This window comes from Dasypus novemcinctus, chromosome 21 (assembly GCF_030445035.2).
Source record: "Dasypus novemcinctus isolate mDasNov1 chromosome 21, mDasNov1.1.hap2, whole genome shotgun sequence".
Taxonomy (NCBI): Eukaryota; Metazoa; Chordata; class Mammalia; order Cingulata; family Dasypodidae; genus Dasypus; species Dasypus novemcinctus.
The window spans coordinates 13,197,796-13,214,354 of NC_080693.1; the positions used below are offsets into that span (position 1 = coordinate 13,197,796).

General features: G+C 47.4%; 1 protein-coding gene across 1 annotated transcript in view; it reads right to left on the reverse strand.

The window, feature by feature from the left end:
• The window catches only part of TNFRSF13B (TNF receptor superfamily member 13B), a 50,418-nt gene extending 38,401 nt beyond the window's left edge, over window positions 1-12,017 (reverse strand). Inside the window, exons 1-3 of the mRNA XM_058283331.1 lie at window positions 11,842-12,017; window positions 4,699-4,789; window positions 4,077-4,158 (exon numbers count right to left, since the gene is read on the reverse strand). Of these exons, the coding sequence (XP_058139314.1) occupies window positions 4,077-4,158; window positions 4,699-4,719 (103 nt within the window). The 5' untranslated portion in view covers window positions 4,720-4,789; window positions 11,842-12,017. The remainder of the gene's footprint in view (window positions 1-4,076; window positions 4,159-4,698; window positions 4,790-11,841) is intronic.
• Between the last annotated feature and the right edge of the window lie 4,542 nt (window positions 12,018-16,559).

Here is a 16,559-nt window from a genome sequence, read left to right on the forward strand (position 1 = left end):
GACCTAAATGTAAGAGCTAAAACTACAAAACTCTTAGTAGAAAATACAGGAGTAAATCTCTGTGATTTGAGGCCAAATAATGACACCAAATGCACAAACGATAAAAGAAAAGATTGATAAATTGGACTTCATCAAAATTTAAACCTTTTGTGTTTCAAAGGACACCATCAAGAGAGTGATTTGCAAATCATACATCTCATAAGGGATTTGTATTCAGAATATATAAAAAGCACTTATAAATCAATAGTGAAAGGACTAATTACTCAATTTAAAAGTGGGCAAAGGCTTCTAATAGACATTTTTCCAAATATATCTATATACATGAATGGCTAATAAACACACGGAAAGATACGCAGCATCCTTAGTCATTAGGGAAATAAGTCAAAACCACAAGGAGATACCACTTCACACTCACTCGGATGGCTACAATGAAAAAGACGGACAGTAATAAGTGTTGGTGAGGATGTGGAGAAACTGGAACCCTCAGACCTTGCTGGTGGGATTATAACATAGTGAAGCCCCGTTGAAGACAGTTGAACAGTTCCTCTAAATATTAAACAGTTACCATATGACCCAGCAATTCCACCTGGGTATCTTCACCCGAGAGAAATGAAAACGTGTCCGTGCACCATTCACAATAGTCAAAAAGCGGAAATAGCTCAAATGTCCACCAACAGATAAATGGATGAAGACTTCACCATTTCAGGGTTTCTTTACGCATACACGAACATTGTACAGTCTCTCCACACAATGAAATTTATTTGGTTCCAGAAAGCAATGAATTTCTGATATATTCTGTAACATGGATGAGCCTCACAAATGCCATGCTAAGTGAAAGAAGCCTACCACAAAATACCACGTGCCGTATGAGTCCATTTATACGAAACGTCCAGAACAGGCAAACCTATAGAGATGAAAGTTAAAGTGGCAGCTGCCTCCGGCTGGGGCGGGGAACGAGCAAGGAAGGAGTGACAAGGTATATTTTTTTCGTGGGGGGCTGGTGAAAATGTCCTAAAATCAGGTTGTGGTGGGTGGCTGCACAACTCTGTAAACATCCTAAAAACATTGACTCGTTCGCCTTAAACAGGTGAATTATACCCCATAAAGCTGTCAGGGGAGGAACTGGGCAGATGGGGGACAAAGAAGAAAGGAAGACTTCTTCCTGTATTTTCTTCTATATTTTCTGGTTTTCAAACCTTGTGGTATACCATCTATTCAAAAAAGTTAATTTAAAAATTAGGAGGAATGAATGGAATGAAAAAGAAACCCCTGCGTCACCATCCCCCTTTGGAATGGGGGGCACGACAGAGGACGAGACCTGGACCCTGAGTGCCCGCAGAGCTACGGCTGGGTTCCGAGACCGATTTGTGGCCACGATGCCACCAAAGCCCCCACACCTGACGGGGTGGTGCCCGCCAGAATAGAGGGGTGCCTGCCCCTGCTCCCTCTTCCTCCAACACCACCTGAACGGATGGAAAATTCCAGAACCACGATGCAGCCCCAAGAAAGGTCAGGAGAACCCCAAGATTGGCCCCAGCCAGGCTGACATGAAGCTTGAGAAAGAGTCCGTGTTGATACACAGGGCGTAAGGGAAGCTCTCTCGGCTCACTGGGGCCTGGGGCGTGGGATCGGACCCCATGCTACAACCAGGACTCAAGCAGCCGCTCACTCCAGGGAGACCCGAGGACAGCAGCGAGGAAGAGTTCTCAGAGGAAGTACCCAGGCTCTGAAAACAGGTGCTTTACCAAAAAGGGGCCCTCTGGCCGGCTCCGTTTGAAAAGTGCTATGTTAAAGAAAGCCAAAGCTTTTTTTGGTAACTGCAGGCCTTCTCAGAGCCTTTGCTCGTGACTCTTCAAGAAAGGGCTGGGACAGATACAAAGCCCTTTTCGGTTTGGGGGGCACTATGTGGCGGACAGATGCTCTCCTTCGTGCTAGAGTTGAGGAAATGGAGACCCGGGCAGAGGGAGCTCGTCCAAGAGGACAGGTGACTGTGGGCGGGGTGGGAGGAGAAGCAGTGCCCGGGCGCCTGGCCTGGGAGGGGGCTGACCGTGCCCCGACGCCAGCGGCCCGGGTGAGGCCAGGCTCTGCGCTGCTGCCGGCCACTCGGGGCCATCCGGGCCGGCCCTCCTCACGCCCTGGTCTGACTCCCAAAAGTTTTCTGTTTGAGCTCTCATCCAGCTCCGGGGTGGGCCCGGCTGCTGGTCGCAGAGGGCATCAGAGAGCAGAGCCGCCCCCCGGGGCGCGGGGCAGGCCGCGGCAGGCAGGGCCCTGAGCTCAGGCTGTGCAGCCCCGGCCCGCCACGGCCCCTCTGGGCCCTGGGTGCGAGGAAGCGGCAGGAAGGCACTTTCACCTGCCTCGGGAGTGTACGCTCCCAGGGTGGCTGCGTCTTCCAGCCAGCTCAGCACTCTACAGGCTGAACCAGACAGTTTCCTCAACAAAAAAGAGCAGGGGGCTGCTTTAAATTAAAACAACCAAACGGTGTCGGCGACGGCAGCACAGGATTATGAATGTAATCAGCACCACTGAATCATAGCCTAGAAAGGGTCAAAATGGGAAATTCTATATTATAAAAGTGAAAAAAAAAAAGGATCTGAAAAAGAAAAGTAACCGAATGTGGGCCCTGCTGGGATCCTAATTTGAACAAATCAACTGAAAAAGCCCTTTATGAAGCAACCGGGGAACTTCTGAAATCTGACTGGGACGTGTGTAAAGGTGTAAGGGTAGTTTGACTTTCCAGGCGTGCTTGTTTTTAAGAGGCGCCTCCTGACGTAGCTACCGCACAGGACGCGCTGCTGGATGAGCCTGACGACGCGCGGGCAGCGGGCAGCGGGCAGCGGGCAGCGGGCAGCGGGCAGCGGGCAGCGGGCAGCGGGCAGCGGGCAGCGGGCAGCGGGGCGCGGGCAGCGGGCAGCGGGCAGCGGGCAGCGGGCAGCGGGGGCCACGCACGGGAGGCCGGCGACGGGGCGCGCGCGGGGCATTTAGCCTGCCCCGGCCAGGACGGCCTGAGTTTCCGTTTTAAAATAAAACGCTGAAGAAGCTCCCTGGCCCGTGTGGAGCCTCTGGCCAGGTGGGGAGAGGGCGCCCCAGGGGTGAGGCCGGGGTCCCTGCCTGACGCCTGCGCCCCAGCCTGCGCCCCTCCTCCCCTGACCCGCAGCCGCGCACCCCAAGGCTCCCAGGGCCCGCGGGGCGCTCCCCCAGCCAGGGCGGCGCGGGGCGCGGGCGGCGGGCTCAGCGCAGACCCCGGCCCACCCGGCGCAGGGCGCCCCCCCCCACGGCTGCCACGCGCACCCACGGCTGCCGCACACACAGCTCACACACGCTCACACATACACCCACGGCTGTCACACGCCCCCACACACCCAGAGCTGACACGTGCTCACACACACACCCAGGGCTGGCACACGTACTCACACCCACAGCTGACCCGCACACACCCACAGCTGACACACACACTCTCACACACACCCAGGGCTGGCACACGTGCTCTCACACACACACCCAGGGCTGGCACACGTACACCCACAGCTGACCCGCACACACCCACAGCTGACACACACGCTCTCACACACACCCAGGGCTGGCACACGTACTCACACCCATAGCTGACACACACGCTCTCACACACACCCAGGGCTGGCACACGTGCTCTCTCACACACACACACCACGGCTGACACACACCCCCACAGCTGACACATGTGCTCACACATACCCACGCTGGCACACGCACTCTCAGACCCCCACGGCTGGCACACACGCTTGCACACACCCCTGGCTGGCACACGTGCTCACACACCCACACAGCTGACACACCACGGCTGGCACACACGCTTGCACACACCCGTGGCTGACACACGTGCTCACACACCCACACAGCTGACACACCACGGCTGGCACACGCACTCTCAGACCCCCAGGGCTGGCACACACGCTTGCACACACCCCTGGCTGGCACACGTGCTCACACACCCACACAGCTGACACACCACGGCTGGCACACACGCTTGCACACACCCGTGGCTGGCACACGTGCTCACACCCACGGGTGACGCGCGCGCCGCCCGGCCGGCTACTCACAGCGCTCGGCTGCCCCGGCCCGGCCGCTCCTGCCGCTCGCCCCTCGCCGCCGCGGCTGCGCTTCCTGGGTTTTCCCCCCAACCTGCAAGATGCAAATCAGCAGCTCCCGGCCCCCACCCTCCGCCTGCGCCTGCGCGTTCCCTCCCCGAGGAGCAGAGGGGCGCGGGCTGCCCCCCCCCTCGGGGAACCCCCCCGGAGCTGCCTGAGCGCCTACTGTGCGCAGGCAGAGCCCTGAGGCCGGCCCTCCCGTCCCGGCGCGGTCAGCTCGCCCTGGGCGCACGCCTTTCCCCGCGCAGGCCCCGGCCCACCGGCTGCGCCCCATGCCCGCCCTCACTCCCCCCACTCTCACGCCCCCGCCCAGGCCACCCGCCCAAGAGCAGGTAAATGCTCAGGCCCTACCCTCTTTCGGGACCCCCTTTTCCTATTTCGTTGCCTGGTCAGCAGCTCCTCCTCCTCCTTCGAAGCTCAGGTGAGGCGCCACCTCCTCCCGGAAGCCATCCCTGACTGCCCCAGGCCAGGGTAGGTGCCCGCTCTCTGGGTTTCTTGAGTTCTTTTCCCCAATCAGAACACTTGAGAGGCTAAACCCCAGAACCCGGGTTTGAATCTCGGCTCTGCCACTTACCAGCTGGTGGCCTGGGGCCATTTCCTTAACTTCTCTGTGCCTCCATATTCTCGCCAAGAAAATGGGGTGATCACCGTCCACATCTCAGGCGCTGCCATGAGAAGGAAGAGTTAACACAATAAAGTTCTTAGAGCAAGTCCTTGGCCTGGACTCAGTTCCCAGCAAATGGTAAGTATAACAACTACAGCCTTTATTATATTCCACTGAAACTTAGTTTCTTTTTTTTTAAGCTTTGAATTCTTCAGTCTTATTCTAACATGTCCCACAGGTTTCCAGGGAAAACTTTTATTAAAAATTCAAACTTAATTTCAAATTCAAAAAATAAGATAATAGACAGAAGACAAGCTCAATAAGTTATGGAAGCATTACTCTTAAAAAGATGTGTCCGGGCACTCTTAGCTCATCTAATTCCCAAAAAACAGACGCAATTGTTCCTCCAGTGTTCAGAAAGATACACAGATGAACACAGACTAGTTAAATGACGTGAGCAAGGTCTCCTTGCTGGTGAAGAAAATGAAGAGAAAATATAAGCCTTAATCATATTCATATCTCTAAAACCAAATCCGTATTCTTTTTTCTTAACCTTTAAAATTAATATAGTATCTGCTTTGCTCCAAAAATATTACAATATTGTTCTTAACTATAGTATATAAATTACATTAGTTATATTTCCCCTCGTATCACCATAGTCTTAACACCTTGTAGAAGAAATTCCTGTATTTATATGAACCACAATCCTCATCTGTCAAAATCACTGTTATAAATTCGCTATATTATCCTCCTACAAGTTTTATTCTACGGCAAACACAAGCCGAATCGACAAGGATCGAGTCGGTTTGCCCTGCCTGCTCCTTTTCTGCAAAGCCTAGCATATTACCTTCCCAGAAAAGCAAGGAGGAAGAAGGAAGCTCTTTCCATTTGTACCATCCGTGGGTGAGAGGCAGGCACCTCTCCCCTTTCACCACCCACACTGGCCCTCAGGTACCGAGATCAGGATACAGAAAATTAAATGCCTTCTAAATACTCTGCAGATGGTAGAAGTAAACATATCCTGAGAATTCAACACCTTTCTGAGGAGCTCCTGTTTTAAGTTATATCTAAATTGAACAGACCTGACACATTTTGATTAAGAGCTGCTGTGAATACCATCTCATGACTTTTCCTTTTCGTTCAGTTGTTTTTAAGATCTTTAGTCTGGTAGCAACATCAGATTTCCTGTTTGATCCCTTTTCAGTTATGCAATTCAGTGGTGTTAATTACACTCAAGTATCGTGCCACCGTCACCCATTACCTATGCTCAAAGCTTTTCCATCACCCCAAACAAAAACTCAAACCAATGAAGCATTAACTCCCCAGGCCTCACCGCTCCCCCTGCCACTGGTAACTGGAATTATAATTTCTGACTCCGAATTTGCTTGTTCTAATTATTTCATGTAAGTGAAGCCAGACTATTATTTGTTCTTTTGTGTCAGGCTTATTTCACTCAGCATAACATCTTCAAGCTTCATCCGTGTTGTGGCATGCACTGGAACTTCCTTCCTTTTTATGGCTTAGTAATATTCCACTGTATGCATATGACATATTTTGTTTATCATATTCATCTGCTGAGGGACGCATCTCTTTCATCTTTTTGCAATTGTGAATAATGTCGCTATGAACATCAGTGCGCAAATATCTGTTTTAAGTCCTTGCTTTTAATTCTTTTGGATATGTATCTAGAAGCAGAATTGCTGGGTCATATGGTAATTCTATAATTAACTTTCTGAAGAACTGCCAAACTGTTTTCCATAGCAGCTGTGCTATTTTCCATTCCCTCCAACAATGTACAAGGGTTCCTATTTCTCCATCTCCTCTCCAACTCATGCTATTTTCCATTTTTAAAAAATAATAACCATTTTAGTGGGTTTGTGACATGGTATCTCATTGTGGCTTTACTTGTATTTCTCTAGTGGCTAAGGATGTTGGGAATTTCTTTTCGTGTGCTTTTTAGCCATTTGTTTATCCTTTTTGGAGAAATGTCTGTTCAAGGTTTTTTGCCCACTTTTTAATTGTGTTGTTTGTCTTTTTGTTTTTGAGTTGTAGGAATTCTTTCTATTTTTTGGATATTAAATTCTTATCAGATACATGGTTGTCAAATATTTTCCCCCATTCTGCAGGCTAACTTTTTACTTTCTTGATACAGTCCTTTGATTCTCAAAAGTTTTATATCTTGGTGATGCCACATTCATCTGCTTTTTGTTTAGTTGCTTGTGCTTTGGTGTAAAGTCTAAGAGAACACTGCATTACACGACGTCCTGAAGATGCTCCCCTATGCTTTCTTCTAGGATTTTATAGTTCTGGTTCTTATCCTTAGGCCTTTGACCCATTTGGAATTAACTTTTGGATGTGGTGTGAGGAAGGAGTCACCTTCATTTTTTTGCTTATGGACCTCCAGTCTTCTCAACACCATTTATTGAAGGGACCATTCTTTCCCCACTGAGTGGACTTAGCTCCCTTGTGCCAAAGATCGATGAGCCATAGATGTGAAGGTCTGTTTATTTCTGTATTTTCCCAACTACTGTGAAACCCAATCCAACTTACGGGGTGGCCGAAAATTGAAAAGAGCCACACAAACGCAAGGAATGTTCGTTATTGTTGCTGATGGGCATGCTTGGAACTCGTGACTTATGAAAATGGACCCCGACAGCGCTGGGGTTCTCAGCACAGGTGCTCGCGTTTCTGAACCTCACTCGGAACCTGCTAAACCTCATTCTGAAACTAGCCCTTTCTGAATTGTCTCCGGGGACGTGGGGTTCTAATTTTAAGTCTCACGGTCTAAGGTGACAGAATTTGGGTGCCCAGCGTAAAGCTATCTTGTATATGTCGAGTTTTCGGAGCCCATCCATGTACACATGTATATTTAAATAGTTTAAATGTTCACATGGTTAAAAAAAATTCAAACGATGCAAATCAGGGAACATGTCAAACATAAATATCTCTTCTGTCTAGATAACCTAGACCCTACTCAAAGGCAACGACCATGGCAGAGCTTGTTTGTGCAGCTTTCCAGCAAAGCCCATGCTAGAGTCTACGTTTTGCGTTGGACAACCCCCCACCCCACCGCCTTTCCTAACACAGTGGCTGGTCTGTACAGCTTAAACAGTGTTTAGCCTGTTGTTTTTATACCTAACATATCCTACCAATCAATCCTTGTCTTTTTTTTTCCTTTTAAAATTTCTTTTTTATTTTTAAAGATGCTTTAGATTACATAAATGTAACATCAAAAATATAGAGGGATTCCCATATACCCCTCTCTCCTTCCCCCTCCCCTCCCAAATGCAAGGTTTAGGGTACTCCAGCTTCTTCTTTTTTTTTTTTTTTTTTTTTAAGGACTGACTGGGGATTGAACCCAGGACCTTACTCAGGGGAAGCAGGCGCTCAACCAGTGAGCCACACCCGCTGCCCTCACCTTATCTTGTTTAGTGTGCATTTAAAATGCAGAAATAGTAACAATAGCATTTATGTAGCACTTGCAGTGTTTCAGATACTGTTCTAAACACTTTGCAGATGCTCGTTTAGGATGCATTTTATCTTCCTAGTGTCTCATTGAATGGCGTGGGTTCCGTGAATGGGATTATTTGGCCACAGGGACTGATGTCCCTGCGGTCAGTATTTTCCAGCGGGATGGCTCACGTTTCAACACGCGCACCTGTGATATTTTGATCTTAAGGACCAAAGCCTGTTCTAAATGTGTTCTTCCTGAAGCAGTGAGAGTTTTAGTCTGGTTCCTTCCTCCGCATTTGCCGCCCCCTCTCTAACCCCTTAGAGACCTTGCTGGTGAACCTTCTCCAACCACCCACTAGAGGTAAGACAAAAGCAAAAGTATCCAAAAAAAGGATATTTCTTAGAAATGCAGCGAAAGCCCCGATTTTCATTATCGCGATTTACATACATGGCTCAGTCTCTTGCATTGAATTTCTTACATTGCTAATGTACCCCATTCCCTGGATTTGTACTAATTTCTCGAAACGCTAGGAGCCATTATTTGAGCAAAACTTACTTTAGAGACCAAACAGTGGTTCCTTTACAATAAGAGCCCCAGCCTTTTACGACGAAGAGCTAGCTGTTGTTGTTTTATAAGTTTCCACCACGTTGGGAATCGAATCGTGTCCCCCCAGAAAAGGCAGGTCCAAGTCTCGACCCGTCCCTGTGAGTGTGAACCCATCTATAAACGGGACCTCTGAAGATTTTATTTGTCCAGGTGTGCCCAAACCGAGTGAGGTGGGCCTTCACCCAGTATGGCTGAAGTCTTTTCGAGCAAAGGAAATTGGACACAGAAAAGAGAAGCCACGGGAGCAGCCAGAAGCTGGGCTCAGAACCTGGAAGAGAAAGAAGAGGCTGCCATGTGCATGTGCATGTGATGAAAAAGTCAAGGAACCCCAGAGATGGCCAACCAGCCAGACACACTGACCTTGCGAGAGGCAAGCCTTCCAGACTCTGAAATTGCGAGCCAATTAATTCCTGTTGTTAAGCTATCCCATTGGATATTATCTGTTTCAGCAGCTAGAAAACTAAAGCACCTCCAAACCTGAATTTAAAACGCAGAGAAAGTTCAGAAGTAGAACACAGCAAATACCCATTAATCCTCCAAGATTTAACCACTATTACTGTCGATGGCCACATCTGTAACTTCCAGCTGCATTTGTGCAGACACCGGAAATCAGTGTGCAAACATGACATGGCACTTTACTCCTGGTTACGCTATTGTCTCCCAAGAAAAAGGACATTCTCTTACACGAATTGTCATTTTCACATCTAAGAAAATCAGGAATAATTCAATAACCTTATCAAATGTCTGGCCTGTATTTCGATTTCCTCAGTTATCTTAAGAAGTCTTTTGTGATTGATTCTTTTGAAGCAGAGTGAAAGAAGCAGTCACGCACTGCATGCAGTTGTTATGGCCTTTAAGTTGTTGTTTAGTCTAGAATAATACCCTCCTTTTTCCCTTTTTTTCCTTTTCTTTTCTCTTCTTTTCCATCTGTTGTTTGCCATTGGCTTTGGAGGGGCTTGGCCGCTGTCTTACAGAATGTCCCACATCTGTGGTCATCTGGTTATTTCCTCCTGGGGTTTCTCTGTCCTCGGTCATTTCCTGGAAACAGGACGTTAAATCTAATGCTCAATTGGGTTCAGTTTCAACATTTTTTGAGAAAAGACTTCCCAGGGGGCGTTGCGTGCTTCCTGTTGAGTCAAGAGGTGCAGCGACGCCTTCTTGTTCCAGCAGGAGGTCACTCACTGTGATCACTCGTTCACGTGCGACACCACGTTTCCCCGCCGCAGGTGCCCTGACACCTTTGCAGTCAGCGGGGTGATTCTTTGGGACCTTGTGAGCATCTTGTTCCCCAACCACCCTTCCCTTGACAACGTTAGCATTCACTGATCATCCTCGGCTGAAACAAATGGTACACTGGAGTTGCAAGATGATGACACTTTACAATTTTTTTTTAAATTAAAGAAGTCGTAGGTTTACAGACAGATCATGCAGAAAACACAGAGTTCTCACTACCTGACTCCAATTTTACCGTTCTGCATTAATGTGCCAAATTGCTAGAATTCTTCACAATTGATTCCCCTTTGAATCATAATCAGGTATCAAGTTCAGTGGTGTTAATTACATATACAAGGTCCTGTCACCATCACCACCATCCATCACCAGAACTGTTCCATCACCCCAAGCAAAAACTCCACACCCACCAAGCATGAGCGCCCGTTCCCCACCCACCCCGCCCCCTGGGACCTGCATTCTTGTTTCTGACTCTGTGAATTTGCTTATTCTAATTATTTCATAACAGTGAGGTCATGCGACATTTGTCCTTCTGTGTTGGGCTTGTTTTACTCGACATCATGTCTTCAAGGTCCATCCAGGATGGCTTGCCAAGTTTATCATTCCTTCTCCATTTCTTCGCTTGTGTTTCCCTGAAAAGCGTTTTATTTTTATTTCCCTTTCTCGAAAAAAGTAAATAATTACAGAAAATAACCACCAGTCATATAACAAACAGCCATATTTTCACTATCCAGAATTATGAGCTAAAACGTTGGCAGATTCACCTTTGATTTTTTTCTTCTAAGAGAGAAGACATTAGAATGAGCTGGTTTGTTCATCTTTTTTTTTTTTTTTAAAGATTTATTTATTTATTTAATTCCCCCCCCCCCCCCGGTTGTCTGTTCTCTGTGTCTATTTGCTGCATCTTGTTTCTTTGTCCGCTTCTGTTGTCGTCAGCGGCAGGGGAAGTGTGGGCAGCGCCATTCCTGGGCAGGCTGCACTTTCTTTCGCACTGGGCGGCTCTCCTTACGGGCGCACTCCTTGCGCGTGGGGCTCCCCTATGCGGGGGACACCCCTGCGTGGCAGGGCACTCCTTGCGCACATCAGCACTGCACATGGGCCAGCTGCACACGGGTCAAGGAGGCCCGGGGTTTGAACCGTGGACCCCCCATGTGGTAGATGGACGCCCTATCCACTGGGCCAAGTCCGCTTCCCCAGGTTTGTTCATCTTATACCTTCATAAGTATGTATTTGTCAATGAACAATGCAGCATGTAGCATTGTTTTATATTAGTTATTTAAAAAAATTTTTAGACCTGGTATCCTGTAAATATCGTTATGCATCCTCCCGTTTTCACCCAGCATAGGGAGATCAACTCACATTCGCATACATGTATATATATATATATATATATCTTGGTACTTCTGTCCTTTCAACTGATGTGTGGTAGTCCACGTTTCATATTCCATCCCTCCTTGGTCGAGGAACCTTCAGGATGTTTCTGATTCCTTGCGTTTATAAACAATGAGGACTCACGCATGTCTCTCTCTGAACCCACAGGCATCTCTCTAGGGTGTTTAACCACAAACGGATCTGAGTTGTGGGTCTACACCGTTCCATTGTCACTAGATATTGCTGCATGAATTTACCCCCTCCCCCACTAGTTACGTGTGAGTGTGCCCATTTTCCAATATCTTTATCTCTCTTGGATGGTGTCAGACTTCATTTTTGGCCAGTCTAACGGGTGGCACTTGGCACCTGGTTGCATTACTTTGTGTTTGTTTCCCGATTCCCAGCGAAGGTGGGCACAGGAGTGCATCGGCCCCCCGGAGGCGGGGACGTACCTTCTAGCTCCACGAAGGCTTGGCTTCTTCAGGAAGGAAGGGGCATTTCCATGAGGGCCCGGAGCTGGAGTGGGCTCTCCATGGGCATCAGGAGGGACAAGTGGGAGATGCCTGCCCTGCAGATCCGGGCGGCTGGTGATGCTCAGCTGCTCCCTTAGAAATGCCTGGTGCCTTTACGGCCCATCCTAAGCCAGCTGAGATGCCACTTGAGCTCATGTCCAGTGGATGGCATGGAAGGAATGCGGTTATTCTCAATTCATCATGTCCCAAACAAATATGCTCATAATAATAATAGTGCAAACCACTTGTTCCGGGCATGCCACGAGCCAGGCACTTTACAGATACCAAGGAAAGGGTTGAACTCGTTGACCCTGGGCTGTTTGAGGGTTCCAAATATTTGCCTTGTCCTCAGAGCCCAGCAAAGCATTCTGCACATTCCACGAATACTCATTGAGGGGTTAAGAGTTTTGGAGATTAAAAAAAAACAAAGGCAGAGGAGCCCAAACCCTGAGCTCCTGGTTCCTTTGGGTTCTGCTGGGAGGAGCTGGCCAGTTGGGGAAGGACGTGCCTGAGAGGGTGGCTGGGCCCCGGCGCGGCGGCTGGTGACTCAGCGAGCGTGCACGGCCACGCTCCAGCGAACCGCTGCTGTCTCTCTGAAGAACAGAATCCAGGCTCCCCACCAAGCCCACCGGACGCTGCCGCACCCCCCGGCACGCCCAAGCCCTCGCCCCCCAGTCCTGTGGGTGTGAACCCACCCGTAAGTAGGAGCTTTGAAGATGTTTTTAGTTAAGATGAGGCCACACTGAACGAGGGTGGGCTTTCATCCACATGGCCGGCGTCCTTCAAGCAGAGGAAACTCGGGTGCAGCAGCAAGAGACAGACGGAGAAAGAGAAGGCAGGGGCCGAGCTCTGGCTCAGCGACCACCGCCACCAGGACGCCGCGGGCTTCAGAGGAAGCACGGCCTGCTGACGCCCGCGTTTTGCACTTCTAGCCTCCAAAATGGCGTGACAATAAATCCCGATCGTTTAAGCCAGCCTGTCCGTGGTGTTTGTTACGCAGCTCTGGCAAACTGAGGCAGGGCCTCCGCAGGGACGCTCAGCCCACGGGCTCTTTGCAGGGCTGAGACTCAGCTCCAACATCCTTCCCGGCCACCCTGGCCAGTGTCCCCACCCTAGCTGCCCCCTCCCATCCCATCTCAATCTGGTTTGGTTACTTTTGAGCAGTGACTTGGGTTTGGAGTGAGTTGCTCGGTTCATGGGCTTGCCAGTTGGTTTTTTGTTTCCCCACCTACGGTGTAAGCTCCAGGAGGGCAGGGGCTTCTCCTTGACGTCGCTGTTTTATCCCTGGCACATAAAAGTCATCTATAGAAATTAAAAAACAAACCAACACAAAACAAAACAAAACAAAAAAGACATCTGTAGGGGGAAACGGACTTTGGCCCAGTGGTTAGGGCGTCCGTCTACCACATGGGAGGTCCGCGGTTCAAGCCCCAGGCCTCCTTGACCCGTGTGGAGCTGGCCATGCGCAGTGCTGATGCGCGCAAGGAGTGCCCTGCCACGCAGGGTGTCCCCCGCGTAGGGGAGCCCCACGCGCAAAGAGTGCGCCCCGTAAGGAGAGCCGCCCAGCGCGAAGGAGGGAGCAGCCTGCCCAGGAATGGCGCCGCCCACACTTCCCCTGCCGCTGACGACAACAGAAGCGGACAAAGAAACAAGACGCAGCAAAAAGACACAGAGAACAGACAACCGGGGGAGGGGAGGGGAATTAAATAAATAAAAATAAATCTTTAAAAAAAAAAAAAAAAAGACATCTGTAGAGGAAATTGTTGAATGAGTGAGAGAAAGAGGGGGCGCAGGGCTGGCTTGTGGGCTGAAGCACGTGGGCAGCTCGTGTCCCCAGCCCGTGAGGAGCCCCCACTGGAAAGGGGGCTGGGCCCACGGGGGAGGTGACGGCACCTAGGTGTGTCCAGCAGGTATTAGGCTAATAAGTGACCACCATTTGCTGAATACCTACTGTGTGCCAGCCACACACTATGTATATTTTTTAATCTGTATGTTAGAATTTTTATTTAATAACAGAAAAGAAAAAAATTAAGATTTTTGGTGATTTTTTCTTTTCCTTTTTTTAACAAATCAATTTTTTTACTTTATTGAAATATTTCACTCATACATAAACATACATAAACAATAAGTGTATAGTAATAGTTGTGAACTTATAAAACAAACATATAATAAAATCATACCGGGCTCTGGTACCTCACCTTACCACCAATACCTTGCATTGTTGTTACACATTTTTAACTAATGAGTAAAGAGCATTGTCAAAATATTACTAACAGAATTATTTTTCCCCCAACCCACCCTATTATCATTGTCTTTATATCATTTATGTATGAACATACATAAACAATAAGTGTATAGTAAAAGTTGTGAACTCACAAAGCAAACATGCATAACATCATACAGAGGTCCAATACATCAACCCTCCACCAACATCTTGGTGAGATAGTCGATATAAATTATGAAAGAATATTGTCAAAATCTTCCTTATCTTACATTTGGTATATTTTCCCCCCATCACACCCTATTATTTTTTTTTAAATACATTTTTATGACAGAAGTTGTAAACTTACAAAACAGTCATGCACATGTGCAGAATTTCCCCCAAAACACCCCTCTGTTAACACACTACAATGTGGTGGAACATTTGTTACAGATAAGATAATATCATCTGATTGTTACCATGTCCATAGTGTACATTTGGCTCACATTTTCCACACTGCCCTGTTATCAGCACAGTGCATCGTTGGCATGGATGCAAGAATATTATGTTAATACTGCTGACCACAGTCCACAGGTCTTTCCAGTTGTATTTTTCCCTTACTTCTCCACGTTCCCACCACCCTGCAATAGTGATGTACATTTGCTCTGGCTCACAGAGGACACTCTTGCATCTGTACCATCAACCACAATTCTCATCCACCTCTGGGTTTACTGTGCTATCCAGTTCCTAGGTGATTCTCTAACATTCTGTCAATTAGCGTTTATATCCCTAGACTACCACTTTCAGCCACATACCCATTTATAAACTAGCTGTTACTCACTATTTGTTACCATCTACTCTCTATATATCCACACTTTTACAGTAAAGCTAATTAAAACTTCTACATACATTAAACATCAGTAGTCCATTCAGTCCTTCTCTTATCTCCTTTAAGAATCCACCACCTACCACCAGGTCTTGGAGATATTTTCCTACAATTTCTTCTAGAAACTTTATGGTTCTTGCTTTTATTTTTAGGCTTTTGATCCGTTTTGAGTTAATTTTTGTATAAGCTGTGAGTTAGGGGTCCTCTTTCCTTCTTTCAGCTGTGGAAATCTAGTTCTCTCAGCACCATTTGTTGAATGGACTGTTCTGCCCGAGCTGTGTGGGTTTGACAGGCTCGTCAAAAATCACTGGACTGATGCGCAGTGCTGATGTGCGCAAGGAGTGCCCTGCCACACAGGGGTGTCCCCCGCGTAGGGGAGCCCCACGCGCAAGGAGTGCACCCATAAGGAGAGCTGCCCAGCGCGAAGGAGGGAGCAGCCTGCCGAGGAATGGCGCCGCCCACACTTCCCGTGCCGCTGACGACAACAGAAGCGGACAAAGAAACAAGACGCAGCAAAAAGACACAGAAAACAGACAACCGGGGGAGGGGAGGGGAATTAAATAAATAAAAATAAAATCTTAAAATAAAAAAATAAAAAAATAAAAAAAGAATATACCAACTCTATAAAAAAAAAAAATCACTGGACTGTACCTGGGAGGGTCTGTTTCTGAACCATCAGTTTGGTTCCATTGGTCTATGTGTCTGTCTTTTGTGAGTATCATGGTGTTTGGTGTTTTTGCCACTATAGTTAGATAATACGATTTAAAGTCGGGAGATGAGATTTTGCTTTTCCTTTTTAAATGTTTCTGGCTATTCAGGACCATTTACCCTTCTAAATAAATTTGATAATCATGTTTTCAATTTTTTTAAAAAATGTTGGTTGAATTTTTATTGGGATTACATTGACTCTGTATATCAATTCAAGTAGAATTGACATCTTAATGATATTTAGTCTTCTAATCCATGAACATGGAATGTTCTTCCAGTTATTTATGCCTTTTTTAATTTCTTTTAACATTGAGTTGTACTTTTCTGATACAAGTGCTTTACATCATTGGTTAAGTTTATTTCTGACTATTTGAGTTTTATCTGTTATATTTTATTTTCACAACTCTTTTGACACTTTCAGTTACTTTTATTAATATAATCTTCACTTCTGAACTCTCTTCTAGGCCTCTCTCTCCTGTCTTTTCAGGCTCTAGCATACCCTTTAGTATTTCCTGAAAATCTTGTCTCTTGGTTAGAAATTCTCTCAGTTTCTGTTTATCTGTGAATGTTCTAATTTCGCCCTCATTTTTGAAAGACAGTCTTGCTGGATATAAGATTCTTGGCTGGAAGTTTTTCTCTTGTATTATCTTAAATGTATCATACCACTGTCTTCTTGCCTCCATGGTTTCTGATGAGAAATTGGCACTTAATCTTATTGTGTACCCCTTCTATGTTATGCATTACTTTTCTCTTGCTGTTCTCAGAATTCTCTCTTTGTCTTTGCCATTTGACATTCTGATGAGTATGTGTCTCAGAGTTGGTCTATTTGGATTTTTTCAGATGGGAGTACATTGTGCTTCTTGG